This window comes from Siphateles boraxobius, unplaced genomic scaffold (genome assembly GCF_051911475.1).
Source record: "Siphateles boraxobius isolate OS27281-9 unplaced genomic scaffold, OSU_SipBor_1 29, whole genome shotgun sequence".
Taxonomy (NCBI): Eukaryota; Metazoa; Chordata; class Actinopteri; order Cypriniformes; family Leuciscidae; genus Siphateles; species Siphateles boraxobius.
This window is the reverse complement of record NW_027508908.1, coordinates 11698120-11717500: the sequence shown is the minus strand read 5'-3', so window position 1 is coordinate 11717500 and position 19381 is coordinate 11698120. Positions and strand designations below refer to the sequence as shown.

Below are 19381 nucleotides of genomic sequence, written 5' to 3'. Positions count from 1 at the left end.
TGCAGAGCTCACAAATTCATGCTCACACACACACACACACACACACACACCACACAGACGCACACACTGCAGAGCTCACAAATTCATGTTCACACACACACACCACAGACACTGCAGAGCTCACAAATGCATGTGTTTGTTCACACACACACACACACACACACACACACACACACACACACACACCACACTGCAGAGCTCACAAATGTGTTCACGCACACACACAATTCGACTCTCACACAGATTCTCCCTCCTACGCAAGCGCACACACATTCCCCCTTTCTCGCCTCACACACACACACACACACACACACTCTCTCTCTCTCTCACACACACACACCCCTCCCCCTTCCATTCTCTCACACACACATCCTGCCTCACGCACACATCACATACACAGTCACATTCTCTCTATTCTCTCTCACTCTGTAACTCACTTGCACATATACACTCAGACAAATACACATGCAATAACACACATACACACCCCTCCCCCTTACACAGGAATCCTGCACTCTTCCAATACACACAAATACACACACAGATCACAAACATACACTCCACCCCCACTCTTCCAAACACATCCTGCTTTTCCTTTATCACAGACACACACACTTCATGTTTTATGGGGACTTTTCATAGACATGATTTTTACACTGTACAAACTGTAAATTATATCCCCTAACACGAATCCGAGCCCTATAAGTAAACTTTCTGCATTTTTAGAATTTCAAACATCACTTAGTATGATTTATAAGCGGTTTTCCTTATGGGGCCCAAAAAATGTGCAACCTGTTTGAATGACAGTGAATATATTGCCATTTATTGCAGTGCAAGTTTAAAACACAAATTGGTAGTGTTTTTCTTCCTTTTCCTATTCAAGTCATCTTCATACAGTAACCAGGTGCTGAATCCTTAATGCTCTTCCAACAGAGTTCAACTCGATAAAGTTCATCTCCTAAGTCAAAGGCCATACCAGGCTCGCTAAGATATATATTTAACATGTTAAAATCAGAGTAAAGGTACAATGACTTCTCATCATGAAAAAAAGGCTAGTTTGTAGACTTTTCTCTGTCACTAGATGACCAGTCACATCTGACAAGTTGACCTGGAATAAAAAAAGGCAAAACTCCATGCAGCCAGCAGAGGGCATGAGTGTTCCACGAGTGTGGATGGGCGAATTAATCCAGACAAACATCAACAGATGGTACATGTAATAACTCCCACTGCACATGTAACAGGAATAAGCATTTGTATGATAAATGTGAAGTAGCCTTTTTAAGGTATACTTCACTGCTTGTACAGTAGATTGTTATAGATATCTGTAACAGTAGATTATCAAAAAGAAAATTCTTTCATCATTTACTCACCCTCATGTCAGTCCAAATCTGTACACAGAATATATATATATATATATATATATATATATTCTTTTGTGTTCCACAAAGGAAAGTAGTGTATACAGATTTGGAACGACATGAGGGTGAGTTAATGATGACAAAATTCAATTTTTTTTGTTTGAACTATCCTTTATAAACACAAATAAATCCATACAGTATTGTTTTATATACAAACAAAAAATTAGATATTATCCAACTTTGGAGTTTCTTTGATCATCATGATCACTTAAAAAACAGTTTGCAGTGTCTGTTAATGCTTAACAATCTAAAGGTCAACAATCTTAAAAGGTAATAAACCATATGGTACATGTAAGAGTTTTGATTAATATTTAAAGGTATTTACATTTTTGCTACAGTTTAATATCTTATCTAGAAGTAGAAATACATTAAAATACTTTTTCATAAAATAATATCTTGTTCAGCCACCCCTCCTGCTTTCCACATGTGGGAATGCTGAATTCCAGTGACTGCATCCAGATCCTCTGATTCTCTACATTCTCCATGCTGTAATGAAATTCCTTTTCCCCATTCTTATCATACTGTCCTCTTCCGCTCCACCCTTTAACTCTCTTTTTTATGTTCTCTTTAGTCACATATCTAGTTTCACTTCCTTATTTTCCCGGCACCTCCTTTTCTTGTCCGTCGGGACATTGTCTTTGGTGTTTTCTCCATTTCTGCAGGCAGAGAGTGGAGGGTATCTGATGTTTGGCCAGTCCAGTGCACGAGGTCCTGCAGCACTCGCACAATCCACATCTTCATACCGAAACTCCCACCGGCTGCCTGACCATCCAGCTCCTTTCACACAAGCACACAGATTGTCTATGAAATTTAGATGTTTTCATCAGAAAGCTTTACATTCAGGGTTTGAAATGAACACCTGCCAACCAGACAAATGCAGGTAAAAATCAACTGTGGCGGGTAACGTCGTCAAATCAAAAGCCAATTTGGCGGGTCACTTATTAGTTAATCTGGTTTATTTCTTCTTCTTTTTTTTTTTTTTTGGCTAGTAGAAGTACTGAATGGCCGGTAACTTAAAAATGTAGTAGCCAAATGGGCCGGTAAGGGAAAAAGTAAATTTCAAACCCTGTTTTCATGAGAAAACATATTTAAAATGGCGTGCTAGACATGTTAACTCCAGCACCTCTTTAACTTCAGCTTCAAATTTCTGGCCATCCACTAGTAGCTGCTCTGTGCTTGCCAACAGGTGCCCAAGACGATCCCTCACAGTTTTACGTTTTCTCCTATACTCGCTTTCTTCATCGGAAAAATCTGCGTCCTCCCGGGTAATGACATCTTCCAGAAGTCGCAGACACTCCTTGAGTGCAGCGTGCAGGATAGATATTTTTTCTGCATCTGACAGCTGAGGGACCAACGGAGGAATGGATACTAAATAATCTCCGGCAACCGGTGAGGACGGCAGTGATTCACTGTTTCTCTAATAGGGAATACAAAGGAAATGAGTTGTGGTTACAAGGAATCACCAGATGGAAGAAATTGTAAACAAACATGTGGTAAACATGACAGTGAGCAAAAGCAGCAATTAAAAATAATGAAAGAAAGAGGCGAATAAACTTATTCCTTATACAGTCAACACACAATTTCCAAAGGTCACCTAAACTTTAAAACTCACAAAAAGTTGCTAATTTTTGTGAAAAGATACTAAAAATTTTAAAAAAAAACTCACTATATTTTAGCCTCAGCTTTAGCCTGAAAGTCTAATGCCCATAGAAGCAAGTACGCTAGTTGGCATATTATTAAGTCACTAATTAATAATGTAGCACCCTCTGAAGCCAGGCTGATCCCCAGCAAAGCAGCTCATTAGGTTGAATAGTAAACAGATGTTGCTCACCTATTTCAAAAGAAAAAAGACTCCATTACATTCCAAACCGCTCCCACGTTTCAGACTACTTTTCCAAGAAGCAAGCCGAAACTTTAAAGTGAGCTTGAACATTTATGGAAAACAACAAGGAGGTGGTGGACCTGAACAATTTGGCAGGTAACCAAACATGTATTTATTACTGGAACAATCGCGCTTTATAGCCTGATCCAGAAACACTTTCCGTCCCCTGCGCGCACCGACAAGTCTTGGATAGCCCAGACAACGCTGTCACTTCTAACCAAATTCATTTGCTGCCTCCTCCATACATTATTTTAACTTCAGACACTTCATAAATATCATTATGTCCCAGACTTCAGTTTGCGTCACACACGACCAGACCATACTTAGGAAAGACTCATCAGTTAAATATAATAATCAGATTAGTTCTGTATAAATAAGATCTATTTTGAGACTCACGTATGCCTCCAGGAGTTGAATGCATTCCTTATGAAGAAGTCGGGCTAGAGCTGCGGTTCTCCCTGCGTGGCCCCGCAACCCATGACGACCGTTTGCACCTCTGCCAGCCATTTAAAAACACCTACTATTTGAAAAATAAAGTTTGACTTTGAATCAACATCAATAATAAATCAGCATGTTCTTGTTTTTACTACCCTCTATACACTACCGTAGGCTGCCTATAGATGTTGAATGGCGATCCTCGGGCGCTGTTTCTCACTCCTTATATTTTACAGTTATTTCAGTGTCGCCAGTGACTGTCTCGCACGACTCCCAGAAACGCTGTTCACCCGTTTGAACTGAAGATGTAGCTCTGAATTGCCCGTGACTCCGCCTCCTTATGGGAAGCGTGGTGCGTTTGAGGGGCTGGGAATATCAAGACGGAATTTCCTAGAGTTCTTCATATAGGCTACTCACCGTATAATACCAATGCAAACTGGAAAATATAAACAAATAAAAGGAAAACACACTCAATGCTGTGTGCTTTAAGATCAGGATCATTTTCGAGCCTCTGGAATTTCAGAACGACTTGCTATACGTCCTTTTATACAAGTTGTAACATATTAATTATGCATAAAATTAGGTTATCAAAAAACTATGTCATTATCTTACATAATATCTTACATAAAATGGTAGTAGAGTATTTGCATAGTCTGAGGGTGCAGTGAACATATTCCTGTAACTGTTGATGGGCTGTATGTTGTAAATTAGATGGGATAGTAGTAGCAACGGGAGATGGTGTTATAGTATCACACAGACAGGGAGGATAAATTGCCAGGGAGGAAATAGGAAAGAAGAATTATTGCTGTCTAGGTTAAGACTGGGACATACAGGTTTAAACTCAACACTGGCAATTATGGGGTTACATAAAAATGGATTATGTGATATGTGTGGTGTATCTGAAAATGTATGTCATGTACTATTTATTTGTAGTAAGTATAATATTTTTTGGGATGTATTATTCAGTCATTTGAAGAATGGAGAGGATAGAATGAAGAATGAGTATATTTTAGGAAAAGGTTTAATGGACAGACAGATATATAGAGCACTAATTGCGTTTATATATGATTCAGGTTTGGGATTTAAAATACAATATGTTTGTAACGCTGAACCCGCCATGGGGGCTGAGTGCACGGAGGAGCTGAACACGCAGTGCCGGATGAAGCTCAATGAAACCTCTATTGCAGGTATGTTAAATAATGATGTGGGATGATATACTGTAATTAATGGTCCATTTGTGAGAAGGAAGAGGAAACAGTTTTAAACTTCAGACTTATCACCGAAGGTTAATTTGCCATCCAGCACAGTAAGTGGCGATAATGCTCCTTAGGAGTTAATCGCCATTAAACAAGAAGAAGAAGAATATCCTCGTCTGTCTTTTTTTCTTACAGTCTATGGTCTGAAATCATTGTCGCAATACCATTCCGCGCCTCGCGGTGGCACATTACTTTTTCTTTCCACCACAATATGGGGACCAAGAAGAAACACTGACATCCGGATTAATACACGACTGACAATTTAATCTTCAAAAACGATTCATATTGACAAGTATTTGAACTGTTTTGGATCACAGTTGTCATTAACCAATATTTGAAAGGATATGAATTCGCTTGTGGGATACGGGGTATCATCCGAGTCAGAGGATGAAGAGAAAGGAGAAGACTATCAGAAGGAGTAAGTAACGTTAATTCATAATTCACTAGACAAATACATAATACTTTTTTAAATCAGTAGGTATTTTTCATTTAAAAGAATGCCAAGTGTGAAGAGCAGCATCTTTCCACAGTCGAAAACTAAAAGAAAAGCTCTCTCAAAAATAGAAATCGTCATAATTTAGCCTACTTAACGTTACTCTCATGTAATTACAAACCCATAGGACGTCATTCCTAGGTGCAAAAATGTATATATATTTTAATATACATATATTGTGTGTACCTTTGAAGAAAGTGAGGGGCTTCGAAATACTAAGGATGAAAAAAACGAATGGTTACCATTCACATGAATAAAAAACGGGTACACTATTCCTTTAATGAGCTGAGCATGATCAAAATAAACATATTTAATTATTCCTGCTTAGGTCCTTTAAAAAGACGGATTGTGCTGTAAAGGAGGCAAAAAGCCGTAATTTCCTGTTGGAGTCGGAATCGCCTTCCAGTGAGTCTGAATCTGGTCCAGAGAACGAGGATCAAGAGGAGGCACCTACTGCCAATCGCTCCTTTTCTGAGTCCTTGGTGACCCCGTCCCTCCGTCCTCTCACTCACAAGCTCCCGCCTCCACCTCTGGGAGGCTCCAGCTCGGGTGGAGCGCTTACAGGCAGCAGTGTGTTTGCTAACCCATTCAAAGTAATGGCTGAGGAAAGACTGAATGTCCTGCAAAAACATGTACCTCTTACTTTACAAGCTCGCCCCACCCAGATCGGCGGTAAGCGCATTTGTGTGGCCTACAGGAAGGATGGTCGCTGCCGCTTTGGAAGCCGCTGCAAGTTCGCACATGACAGCGATCTGCAGAGTAACTGTGTAGTCACCTCTGCTAATGGACCAAAAGACGATGATAATGTTGCAGGTTCACATAATCGTGATCCACTGGCTTCTTGTGTGGAAGACACAGACCCAGACGGAGAGAAAGACAATGAACAGCGAAAGAAAAGAAGAGTGGGGGTGAACGATTCTCTCATTCCACCAAAACGTGCACTCAAGCAGTATGCCCGACTCTCACACCCCTAAAAGACATTATAATGCTCGTAAATTTGGCAACAACTCACTTTAATGTAAAAAACAGTCACGATGTGTGTTATATTTATTGAATTAATATGCTAGCCTACTAATAACATCTTCAGTCTGTAAAATGTGTAACAGACTTTTTCCAGAGGTCATTAAGAGAAATGGCGATGTGGTCAATACAAAAAGAGACTCTAACAAATATAAGAAATAGATGTCATTTATTTATGTCTGTAGTTTCCAAAAAAAACTTCTTACATTAGTTGAATTCTAAGGTTTTGAAACAATAAATGTAAATGCGCATACATGTTTGTTGCCTTATGATTTAAAAAATATATACTGTAGTGTATATGGTTTAGTTCTACTAGGGATGCACAATTTATTGTAGTATCTCTGGTGATAGAACACCCTCCCTCCCAAGATTGGCATGAAGAAATTAGGTATACACTTACTTTGGAGTCAGTAAGATTTTTTTTTTTGTGGAAAGGAAGTAGTATGTTTTATTCAGTAAGGATGCTTTAATTTGGTCAACAGTGACAGTAAAGACATTTATAAATAATGTCACAAAACTTTATATTTCAAATAAATGCTGTTATTTTAAACTTATTAAAGAATCTTGCTTTTTTTATTACAGGTTAAAAAAACAAAATTTTCAACATTGATAACAAGAAATGTTTCTTGAGCAGCAAATCAGGATGATTTCTGAAGGATCATGTGACACTGAAGACCGGAGTAATGATGCTGATCAGCTTTTCCATCACAGGAATAAATTACATTTTAAAATAGAAAAGTTGTTAAATTATACTAATATTACACAACATTACTGTTATCACTGTATCAAATAAATCCTTGGTGAGCATGAGACGTCTTCAAAAACAAAACAAAAAATCTTACGACCCCAAACTATTATATGGTAGTGTATGTCAGCTAATATTGTATATTTAGTTTGTTTCCACCATTTATGTAACCGTCATCATTATCATTATATTCTCACTTAAAGTTAATCTTTAAAAATGCTAATAATTTAATAACACTGTTAAATGTAATATTCAACAAATTTCTAAATTATTTTTTTATTGCGATGCCTAAATTCACTTGTTACATTTGAAAACATTTATTTGTTTTTAGGATTTAATTTTTAACTTTGGCCTAAATAAAATAGATTTTTAACATGGATGGACCATAAAATGACTAATTATCAGCTCATCTGTAATATGGATGCACCCCTAGTTTCTACAGTACCAACCCAAGCCACATGATGGAACAACTTTGCTTACACAATGGCTTTACTCACACAGACTACCATGAATTGAGTTCTGCGAAAGCCTCTACAGCCACAAAACAACACACATACACACAAAACAGATGTGGTTGTTGGAGGGAACTATAACTGTTTATATACAAAATGAACAATGACAACAACTCAAACACAGTCTCCCTGGTACAGACATTTCTACAAAGCTACCAAATGTTAATGCGATTACATACAATATATTTATGACTATATATTTCACTTCAGGGCATGTAGAAGGGTGACAAATAACAGTCATCTCACTTTACTCCATGTTACACCAACTTCCTTCACTACATCAGAACACGCTGCATCTGGCCGTCTGAACTGTCCGTCATGTTTTGCTCCTCCCCCTGCCCACCCGCCTCCCAAACCCCACCCCCATTTCCATTCTCATTAGTCCCATCTCCCTCCCAGACCACCTGTCTCGTCTCCGAAGGGGTATTGGAAGACTGGGGAGACGTAGATGAAGACGAGGCAGGATTACTCCCAAATCCCAAACCGCTCCGGCAGTCAGAGTGCGCCTCGGTCAGGGTTTGGGAGAGGAGGGAAGTATTGGGAACCGGGTTGTGGCTTGGGAGCCTAGGGAGGGTCTGGTTTTGATGTGGCTGGGTGGTCTGAAGAGGCATCTGCTGTGCAACAGAAACCATTGGGAGCTGCTGCTGTGGAGGACCTCTGAAGGACATTTGGACAATCTGAGACTGGGGGCTGTAGGACTGCACGGGCAACTGCTGGACCAAAGCGGCCTGCTGGGAGACGCTGGCAGCAGAGGACTGGAGGGGGAGCTGCTGAATTTGGTGGTGTTCTTGCTGCTGCGAGACGGGCGTAGAGATGAACTGTAGAGGCATCTGCAGCGCGTGTGTGGAGGTCTGCTGTGAAGGAGCGCTGTTCGCCTCCTCTGTCGATGACATGGCCAGGGTCACCGGTACCTGCATTGAGTGCAGCGGGTGATCCTGATCCACAACCATCACTGGACCTACGTGCGTCACCGGGGCTACCTGAGCGGCTGGCACCGCAGAGCTCCCCTGGGCCTCAGGGACCCCCTGCTCTGTCTGTATGGAGCCCGTGGAGGTCTCCAGCAGCGTGGTGACTCCGGCAGGAGTGGTGATGAGGGCTCCGGCGTTGGCGGCCAAGGCCTCGGCAATGAGCACCTCGGGGTGGCTCTTGGCTTTGTGAGCAACCACACTGTCCTTCTTTTCAAACTTCTTGCCACAGATGCTGCAAGAGAACTGGTACGTGGCGTCCGCATCGTGCTTCTTCATGTGCCAGTTGAGGGAGGCCTTCTGACGGCAAGTGAAACCACAGATTTCACACCTAGGAAGGAGATGAGTGGGTGAAAAGATTTTTAATAGATTTTTGTGTGGAAAATTATGTTTTTAAAAAAAAATTTGTTAGGTGTAGTAAAACTACGCGTGTAGTTTTTTCAGTTAAAAAAAAAAAATTTTTCCTGCTTAATATGCTGAGGGATTGATTAGGCACTGGTCGGTTTCCCCGTAATTAAAACATCTTGATGAAGCAACGTTAACTCAACCAATGGTATTACTTTGAGGACAATTTTTGTTTGTCCTACTACCAATGTAAGACACAGAGTTCAAGAAATCTGTCTGAAAAAGTCCTACACTGTTCCTACAATAAACATTTGGTGTAGAAACAATTTTCACTCAGACTTTGCCAGTAAATTTCACAATTACAAAGATACAGAAATTAACATAAATGTGATATTTTGAATTTGAAAAAATTATATAGTATTTTCTTCTGATCTTTGAACAATATTTTTTTTTTTACAATATAGCAATATATCGTTTTACAAAAACAATGAAGAGACTACGTAATACCTTACCTAGGGCGTTTTCACAGCTGGGTCATTTAGGCATATATGAACATGGCAATCACGCTCGGATTCACACCTAAACAACTGCTCCGAGATCCCCCGATTGTAAACAACGCAATCCGACCCAATGCCGAGCAGGAATCAAGGCTAAATTCGTATAAGTGTTTGCGTGTCATGACAGCTACAGATAAAGCCATAATAAGCCCATAATAAAAGCGAACTTGTCAATCCATCTTAATGAACGTAAACATGTGAACTCTGACCAATGCGACTTGCATAAACACATTTTGGTACGCTTTGAAATGTTGCCTTGTGAAAGCGAACTGAACCAAGAAGAAAATGCAACATTGTAACAAATTAGGTCTCTGTTTCGGAAAAAAGCAAATGAGCTACAGGTCTGAAAACACCCTTATGGCACTTTTCCACTGCATGGTACGGTACGGTTCGGCTCGGCATGGCTCACTTGTGGCGCTTTTCCACTGCATGGTGCGGTACGGTTCAGCACGCTTTGGCGCTTTTCCACTGCATGGTACGGTACGGTTCAGCACGCTTTGGCGCTTTTCCACTGCATGGTACGGTACGGTTCAGCACGCTTTGGCGCTTTTCCACTGCATGGTACGGTACGGTTCAGCACGCTTTGGCGCTTTTCCACTGCATGGTACGGTACGGTTCGGCTCGGCATGGCTCACTTGTGGCGCTTTTCCACTGCATGGTGCGGTACGGTTCAGCACGCTTTGGCGCTTTTCCACTGCATGGTGCGGTACGGTTCAGCACGCTTTGGCGCTTTTCCACTGCATGGTACGGTACGGTTCAGCACGCTTTGGCGCTTTTCCACTGCATGGTACGGTACGGTTCAGCACGCTTTGGCGCTTTTCCACTGCATGGTACGGTACGGTTCAGCACGCTTTGGCGCTTTTCCACTGCATGGTACGGTACGGCTCGGCACGGCTCACTTGTGGCAATTTTCCACTGCATGGTACGATACGGTATGGTTCGCTTTGCTTTGGCTCGCTTTAAATTGTACCACCTCAGTTGAGGTTCAAAGTGTACCGTACCGATACTAAAATGTGACGTGGAAGCACTGTAGATCACTGATTGGTCAGACCGACAGAATCGTCACTACCAGCGTCATTGTATTTGCGAGACATCAAACCCACTAGATTTAAATAGCCAGTAACAGCCACCGCTGTAGCACCCGTTTTAAAACTACTTGCTTGAAGAAAAAAAACTTCAAAAAAAGAAATGGCTGAATCGTGGCCAGTGGACGAGAAGCGCAGACGTTCCTCTTGTTGGTTGCTGAGGAGCGGATAAACTATAACGATCAGTCATAATCCCACCCACTTTGAAGCGGTACTAACTCCAGTGGAAAGGCAACCGAGCTAAAGCGAACCGAGCCGTGCCGAGTCGTACCACGCAGTGGAAAAGCGAAGCGAGCCGAACAGTGCCCCGCCGAACCTTACTGAGCCGTACCATGCAGTGGAAAAGCGCCAATAGTCTCCTCAATTGGAAAAGTAATAGTGTGCAGTAGTGTGTAAGCAGCAGAGATATGACTTACTGTAGTGGCTTTTCTCCAGTGTGTATCATTCGATGCACAGCCAGGTTGTGAGAGCTCTTGAAGGCGCGAGCACAGAACTCACAGATATAGTCTCTCTGATCTGCAACACAGGCTGTACTTTAAAAAAGCCACCTAACCAAAGACCCTTCATTATAAGTATTTCAAGCTTTAGATGTGTCTGTCTTACCTGTGTGGTGCTTGGCATGACGTAGTAGTTGTTTCTGCAGCCGGAAGAGTCTTCCACAAGAAGGGTGAGGGCAGACGTATTTCTTCTTCATCATGTGTTGGTATTTAATGTGATGCTGCAGGGAAGACAGACAACAGAAAGGTTTCAAGTCTAATTTCTGTGTTAGGTATCAGTCAGTGAGGGAAGCGCTAGTTTGCGTTTGTACCTGTAAATAGCGCGGGTGGGCCAGAACTGTACCACATCCTTCCATTTCACAACGCACATACTGGACCGGTGGCTTTTTCCTGTGTAGAAGAACAAATGATTTTCAGTTAATATAGGAAAGGAATTATTATTAATATTTTACTGGAATCTTCTGGTTACAAAGTAAATACAAAATAAATTGTGGCATGCAGCCAATTACCACAGAAAATAATTTCAACCCATCTGTAAAAAGAACGGACAGTGTTTACTGTAATCCACTTGATTGTACAGAAAATTAATGGATATACAAAATATACAGTTATTAAACTTTTTAGAGACTACAGGTCCTTCTCAAAAAATTAGTATATTGTGATAAAGTTCATTATTTTCCATAATGTAATGATAAAAATTAAACTTTCATATATTTTAGATTCATTGCACACCAACTGAAATATTTCAGGTCTTTTATTGTTTTAATACTGATGATTTTGGCATACAGCTCATGAAAACCCAAAATTCCTGTCTCAAAAAATTAGCATATTTCATCCGACCAATAAAATAAAATAAAAGTGTTTTTAATACAAAAAAAAAAGTCAACCTTCAAATAATTATGTTCAGTTATGCACTCAATAGTCAATACTTGGTCGGGAATCCTTTTGCAGAAATGACTGCTTCAATGCGGCGTGGCATGGAGGCAATCAGCCTGTGGCACTGCTGAGGTGTTATGGAGGCCCAGGATGCTTCGATAGCGGCCTTAAGCTCATCCAGAGTGTTGGGTCTTGCGTCTCTCAACTTTCTCTTCACAATATCCCACAGATTCTCTATGGGGTTCAGGTCAGGAGAGTTGGCAGGCCAATTGAGCACAGTAATACCATGGTCAGTAAACCATTTACCAGTGGCTTTGGCACTGTGAGCAGGTGCCAGGTCGTGCTGAAAAATGAAATCTTCATCTCCACAAAGCTTTTCAGCAGATGGAAGCATGAAGGGCTCCAAAATCTCCTGATAGCTAGCTGCATTGACCTGGCCCTTGATAAAACACAGTGGACCAACACCAGCAGCTGACATGGCACCCCAGACCATCACTGACTGTGGGTACTTGACACTGGACTTCTGGCATTTTGGCATTTCCTTCTCCCCAGTCTTCCTCCAGACTCTGGCACCTTGATTTCCGAATGACATGCAAAACTGAGCAACAGTCCAGTGCTGCTTCTCTGTAGCCCAGGTCAGGCGCTTCTGCCGCTGTTTCTGGTTCAAAAGTGGCTTGACCTGGGGAATGCGGCACCTGTAGCCCATTTCCTGCACACGCCTGTGCACGTTGGCTCTGGATGTTTCTACTCCAGACTCAGTCCACTGCTTCCGCAGGTCCCCCAAGGTCTGGAATCGGTCCTTCTCCACAATCTTCCTCAGGGTCCGGTCACCTCTTCTCGTTGTGCAGCGTTTTTTGCCACACTTTTTCCTTCCCACAGACTTCCCACTGAGGTGCCTTGATACAGCACTCTGGGAACAGCCTATTTGTTCAGAAACTTCTTTCTGTGTCTTACCCTCTTGCTTGAGGGTGTCAATGATGGCCTTCTGGACAGCAGTCAGGTCGTCAGTCTTACCCATGATTGTGGTTTTGAGTAATGAAACAGGCTGGGAGTTTTTAAAAGCCTCAGGAATCTTTTGCAGGTGTTTATAATTAATTAGTTGATTCAGATGATTAGGTTAATAGCTCGTTTAGAGACCCTTTTCATGATATGCTAATTTTTTGAGACAGGAATTTTGGGTTTTCATGAGCTGTATGCCAAAATCATCAGTATTAAAACAATAAAAGACCTGAAATATTTCAGTTGGTGTGCAATGAATCTAAAATATATGAAAGTTTAATTTTTATCATTACATTATGGAAAATAATGAACTTTATCACAATATGCTAATTTTTTGAGAAGGACCTGTATAGCCATAATCAGGATTACCACACTTTTTGACCAATAAATGTATATTTTTCCATGATTTTTCTTTTGGCTTGTGACCGAATAATGTTTTTCACACTCAAATACAGTGTTTCTTTAGAACTGAAAATGTCTAAAAACAATTTGATTGACTAGAAATATCTATTACTTTTTCTTGAACTGTTATAATTTTAGTAATTATAATTTCCATGACTTTTTGAAAATCAACACTTGAAATTGCCTGACTTTTTTTCTTAAAAAAAAAAGAAGGATATCCTGTTTTATGGCAATTTTCAGCATTCAATGTGAGATGCTTTGTTACCTTCTCTTAGGAAGACGAGGACTTTTATCATCTTTCCTTCTCCGCCCTCTTCTAAGACAAAAAACCTGATAGTTAACATTTGTTTATCATTCACATATCAGTTGTTTGCAGGAGTGTTATGAAGTGCTTTTCTTATGTCCACTTATATTTTCATCACACATATATAAAACAACGTTACTGACTCACTTCCTAGGCGGCTCAGCACCTTCCTCAACTTCAGCACTGGTCTGCACATCTGTGCTCTCCCCTCCCTCGGTTTTGATCTCGGTCTCTTGCTCTGTTGCCGTCTCCTGCCCTGTAGCCTTGTCTTTCTTCTCCTTCAGTCTGGTGGGGGGTCTGCGCCTTAGCTTAGGAAAATCTCTACAGAAATGGAGAGGGCGGAGATGAGAGATGAGACCTTCATCATACAGAAGCTGAAAAACAAACATGCACCTCTCATACTTCGGATCATAGCTCTGGTCATTCAGGTCATCTCTAAAAGGGACGTCTTCATCGCTACTGACAGCATCCTCTTCCTCACTGTTGAACAAACAAACATGAGCATCAAGCCATAATGAATTGCACACAAATCAAATGCACAACTAAAATCAGATTTGGCTAATGCTGTAAGTCAATGTTTTTCAATCTTTTCACACTTTTGAAAGTTGTTTGTGATCAGAGGTGTCAATTCCAGTGGTCAGAAAGTAAAAGTCCTGCCATATGTTTATTCCACCCATTAACTCAGCCAGCTGATTTCACTAATTTCAGGTCTATCTCCTGGCTGAAAAACTGTGCTAATTAGCAAATCCAGGTGATTGGAACAAAATACTGAGGAGGAATTTTACTTTCTGAACCTGGACTTGACACCTCTGTTTGTAATTACTGGATAATGATTTTTAAAAGTAATTTTTATACATTTTATTTTCTTATATATATATATATATATATACATATATATATATTTTTTAGATACTTCCAGCTCCCACAAAAAGCAATTTCAGCTAATTAAATGTAACTGAGCATTACTAGAAAAACTGATACTGACTTTAGAAATTGTCTTTACCGTGACTTTTTTAATAATTCAATGACCTTTATTTTACTTTCCCCCTGATATTTACAGGTTTTCCATGATAGTGGAACCTCTGATAAGTTAGCATATTTCACAACTATATTTTATCATTGACTGATTACTGTAATCATGCTACAACATTTACAAAATGAAACAATAAGTGTTTCCAAGAGGTTGTAATGACATAATTCTGTCAAATCCAGATGACTACAATCAGTATATATACAGGTACAACATTACCTCGGTGAATGGGGTAGGTAGTTTTCGTCTTTTGGATCATCCACAAATGGACACTCTTCCTCTTCCACAACGTCTTCATCATACAAGCTCTCATCTTCTTTTTTCTCCACACTAAAATATGGCAGTAACAAACAAAGGGCTTGTTACACCAACACAAAACAGTAACAGCCATCAGTGTCCTCAAAGACCCCACAAAATGGCTTGACAAGCAGTTTTTCTTTTTTTAACAAATAGCCATCTGTATATCGTGCTGCGCTACTGGCATTTGCTAATTGGAGGACGAGAATTGCATATAATTTTAATGTAATTTAATGCATTTTAAATGCATATAAATGCCACGAAACTTTGATTTCATGGGGTCTTTCATGAGAAAGTGTCCATGTGTTCTCATAATAAATGTGCAATCAATCACCTTGTTCCTGTCTTTTCGACTGCTTTATTGGCCTCCACTGCAAGCAAAATTGGCAACCATTATAGTAATTCTATACATGTACGTTTTGTAGTCAGTATTCAGTCAAGAATTTGTAGTGGACCCATGTTCAGTCTACTACATTTAAAAGCTCAGCAGCGTACCATAGTCAATGTCCATTTCTGGCTCAATTTTAAACACAGTCCTAGGCGAGCCCCGGCAGGTGCGGGCCCCTGAGCGCACCTGCACCCGTCTGCCGCGGGCCGCTGGAAGAGAACACAGTCACATGAAGCAGAATCAGATCACATCCTTAAGGCAAGCTGTTTTACCATTTCTTCCTTAAAACTAACTAGTATCTATTTTTACATTATTTGTTCTTTTTTAATTGATAGTATGTTGTATGATACTAGTGAGTAGTATCCACTCAATTTGTCACCATTACATATTCATTATATACTAGCATGTATTCCTTTGCTATTAGTCAGTAACCCAATAATGACTAGCTCTCTGACTGCTTACATATTGCAATTTTTTGCCAATGAATTCTATTGCAATATGCAGCTTAGATATTTAGTAATAAGTTCTCATTAGTTAATGTATAAACTATCATTACCTAACCATTTATTAATCTTTGTTGACAACAGTAGCTAATAAAAAACACAACTGCTCATTGTCAGTTCATATTAGCTCAGGTCCATTAGATTATATTAACAGATACAAGTTTGGTTTTAGTAATGTATTAGTAAATGTAGAAATTAACTAAGATTACTAAATGCTTAAGAAGTATTTTTCATTTTTAGGTCATGTTAACTATAGTAGTTACTAATGTTAACAATAAGGAACCTTACTGTAGTTACCAGACATATCAGATAACTACTTAAATCCTACTAGTTGGTATTCCAATTGTTGCTGGCATCTATTCCAAAATTGCAAGTACTAATTGTAAAGACACTAGTGCCTACTTACACCAATTACCTATTTATTAAACACTGGTTTGTGTTCCAATTAGAACTAGTAACATGTTTAATCTTACTAGTATGGTTTTAGATTTCAACTATACAGCAGCTATTCTGAATAAAGTTTAGCCAATGGTTACAAGTAAAAGTTATTGTAACCATGTGCTAGAACCTAAAATTAAACTAGCAAAACCAGAACACAAACTAGTTGAAAGTGAATTATTTATGTCTGAGTCACAGATCTCTATAGAATTTAATGGCAAAATAAATATTTTTTAACAATAGCAACTACATTCAATAAATATGTTTTACAAATCTAATGAATATATAAAAGAGACTAGTCACTTTTGGATTACAAGACTTCGTAATCATACAACGGCTGACCATACAGCCGCCTTCAGGTGCTCATTAACAAAATAAATGTAATTTAAAGTACCTCGATTAACCAGCGCATCCTTGTTTTCTTCCAACCTGTCATAAGACGGAGAAACAGGCGGTTTTATTTATTATGTCTCATCTTTCACATTCTCCTTCGCAGTGTCAAAGATTGGGCGTGCGTGATTTTTTTCTCTCCCAACTACTCTCTCAGAAACACAGCTAACGTTACTTTCACTAGTGCGAATGTAAACACTGCAGTCTGCCAGCATTAAGTTACGCCTAAACGTGTAAAAGGAGCACAGAAATGGCATGCATTACTATTCGGATATTCACAAGCGAGGCCTTGTTATATTACCCTAAAACACATCAAGTATATTACAGACTGAAAAGTCGCACGTACTCATACGGCAGGTCGCAGTCGCCGCCGCTCTCTCTGCCCGCATCCGATGAACCTGCAGCGGCTACTGCGCTCTTCCTGCGCCGCGGGCATTTCGCTTTCCGCCGGCGATTCGCCGCTGCCTCGCGTGATAGTTCTTCGCGGTCCTCCCCGATATCACTCTGCCTCCACACAGGAATCGTTCGCGTTGACCTGTCCCGTAAAACCCGTCCGGAACCCGCCTGGCTCGTCGCAGCTCCGTTTGATTCGGGCGGGCAAATCCCTTCGGTCGCCAAGCACCCTTCCCCGCGTCCTCTGAACGTCCTGCACGGGCTGGATGCGGTACTCTGCCCCGCGGATTTCTCCATGGCCGGTTCACTCTCCACCTCCTCTTTGTTGTTCGGGAGTTGCGGCTCCATCACCACTTAAGTTGTTTTTTCTCACTTCTGGACTCCGCAATAATTTTCAACAAATTGAAACAGCTTGAAATAAACAGGAGGCATAACATAAGAAAAATGTTGGATTGCTAACGGCCCTGATCCGATTGTCAAACATATTTCACTGGACGCCACTTACGTCTCTTTGCAAATTTTGTGCAAAAACGTAAGTCGTATAAGTCGAAAATTTAGTATATCATCTCTATAATAACTGTGCAAAATTCATTTTAAAGACCCAGACCCTATTTTAAGTTCTTAAAGCTATAGTAAGCCACGCTGTTAGCAGGGCCCACTACGGTTGCTCTTTGTTGCGTCTCCTTTAAGTGGAGCTGAAGCCGAAGACGAGCTCAGCAGCGACACGCAGCGCTATGGCTGTACGTGTGCCAGTTTTCACTGACCTACAACAGTTACTTTGTGAAATACAAATAACCAACGTCGTTCCAGATGTACTTTAAATTGAAGAATGTGGCGTAGGAAGAGCCTCTCAAAGCATAGAAAAGAGAATCGCTGTCAGCTTTTAGGCGTTGTTGTCCTTTTAATTAGTTGGATCCGTTCAACATAAAGAAAACGTAGCCTGCATGTATAATGTAAAAGTATGTCTCTTTATTTATTTTTTCTGTTGAAAGATAAAACAGTTAAATAAACCCATATTTTTTCACAGAAAACAATTTAATCTGTATTAAAACTAACAAAATTTAGCAATCTTAGATGAATAAACGTTTACTATGCCTTCATTTATTTCAGACTAATCTTTTTTCCTGCTTTTCAAATGCATTTTTTTATGTCCGGATTTTATCGTTTTACTAGTCTTGCCCACCCCCAGAGGACCCAGACCCAGACATTCAATCTCATAATCGATAAAACTTTGAACTGTTTCAACTCAAGTTTAAAACGTTGATGATCAGCCAAATAATTAAGTAAATATTTCAATATATATATATATATATATATATATATATATATACTGCTCCAGAATTGCAGAATTGTGTTCCCAAAAACTTAATGTCATTTCCAGGCTAATTTTATGTTTTTAGAATACATAAGGCTGAAGTTGAAACAATGAATACATGGCATTTTAACATTTTTTAAGGGAACTGCAGAATGGGGATATAAAGGCTATGTCTCACAAACAACACGGGTTGATGTAATTTTAAAGTTTCATATGATTAAAAAAGAGATTATACCCTATCTCCTTTATTAGGGTGCGACTGGACCGTCAAGCTCCACCCATCATCTCTGATACCCCTTTTCCACCAACAAGAACCGGGTGCTGGTTCAGAGCCAGAGCCAGAGCTGGTTCAGAGTGGGTTCGACTGACGAGCTTAATAAGAACCGATTTGCCTTTCCACCGGCTAGAGAGCCACAACAGAGCCAGATCTTACGTCACTGTATACGTCTCATGTTGCCCAGCAACGCTAGTGCGGTAGCGCCAAACAGTACGCCAGGCTTGTTCGAGATGCATCGGCTTCTCGCAGATCGATCTCCGCATGACATCAAAGCACTGCGATAGCGATCTAAAAGCACAAGGAGTCGTATGTTCTCCAAACACTCCCGCAGCTCCGATCGGTCCGCGCCGCTCCGATGCATCTCGAACAAGCCATCAACAATAACGGACGTTGCAATACTATGGATGCTCATGGGTTTACAAAATACATCGGAGTCCAACGCGTTTGTGCAGCTCGCCGTAACTTACATAGACGGATATTTATAATCGAGCTGCTATTAGCTCGACTAGCTGCTATTTAAAAATGGCGGTCACAAGTTTCTATTCGTCTTGTTGGTCAC

The 19381-nt window shown here is 40.4% G+C and overlaps 3 protein-coding genes across 8 annotated transcripts; 1 reads left to right on the top strand and 2 right to left on the bottom strand.

Moving 5' to 3' along the window:
• Positions 1-801: 801 nt before the first annotated feature.
• On the bottom strand, positions 802-4029 carry cntf (ciliary neurotrophic factor). The gene is made up of 4 exons (XM_077246598.1): positions 3902-4029; positions 3697-3820; positions 2542-2835; positions 802-2195 (listed from the first exon to the last, which is right to left on the bottom strand). Exons 2-4 carry the CDS (start codon positions 3805-3807, stop codon positions 2004-2006), a joined length of 597 nt encoding a protein of 198 aa, XP_077102713.1. The 5' UTR covers positions 3808-3820; positions 3902-4029; the 3' UTR covers positions 802-2003.
• Positions 4030-5138: 1109 nt separating this feature from the next.
• LOC143753824 (uncharacterized) lies at positions 5139-7058 on the top strand. Its single transcript, XM_077246597.1, has 2 exons — positions 5139-5409; positions 5813-7058. Exons 1-2 carry the CDS (start codon positions 5336-5338, stop codon positions 6456-6458), a joined length of 720 nt encoding a protein of 239 aa, XP_077102712.1. The 5' UTR covers positions 5139-5335; the 3' UTR covers positions 6459-7058.
• On the bottom strand, positions 6657-17973 carry zfp91 (ZFP91 zinc finger protein, atypical E3 ubiquitin ligase). 6 transcript variants are annotated; one of them, XM_077246589.1, is made up of 12 exons: positions 17184-17973; positions 16842-16876; positions 15614-15715; positions 15453-15489; positions 15041-15151; positions 14194-14271; positions 13939-14112; positions 13753-13803; positions 11522-11600; positions 11317-11431; positions 11130-11229; positions 6657-9057 (listed from the first exon to the last, which is right to left on the bottom strand). In XM_077246589.1, the coding sequence occupies exons 1-12, from the start codon at positions 17576-17578 to the stop codon at positions 8037-8039; spliced, it is 2298 nt and encodes a 765-aa protein (XP_077102704.1). In that variant the 5' UTR covers positions 17579-17973; the 3' UTR covers positions 6657-8036. The 6 variants fall into 6 exon arrangements, with proteins under 6 accessions (XP_077102704.1, XP_077102705.1, XP_077102710.1 ...); XM_077246590.1 differs by having other exon boundaries at positions 13753-13800; positions 17184-17943; XM_077246595.1 differs by lacking the exon at positions 16842-16876 and having other exon boundaries at positions 13753-13800; positions 17184-17943.
• Positions 17974-19381: the final 1408 nt, after the last annotated feature.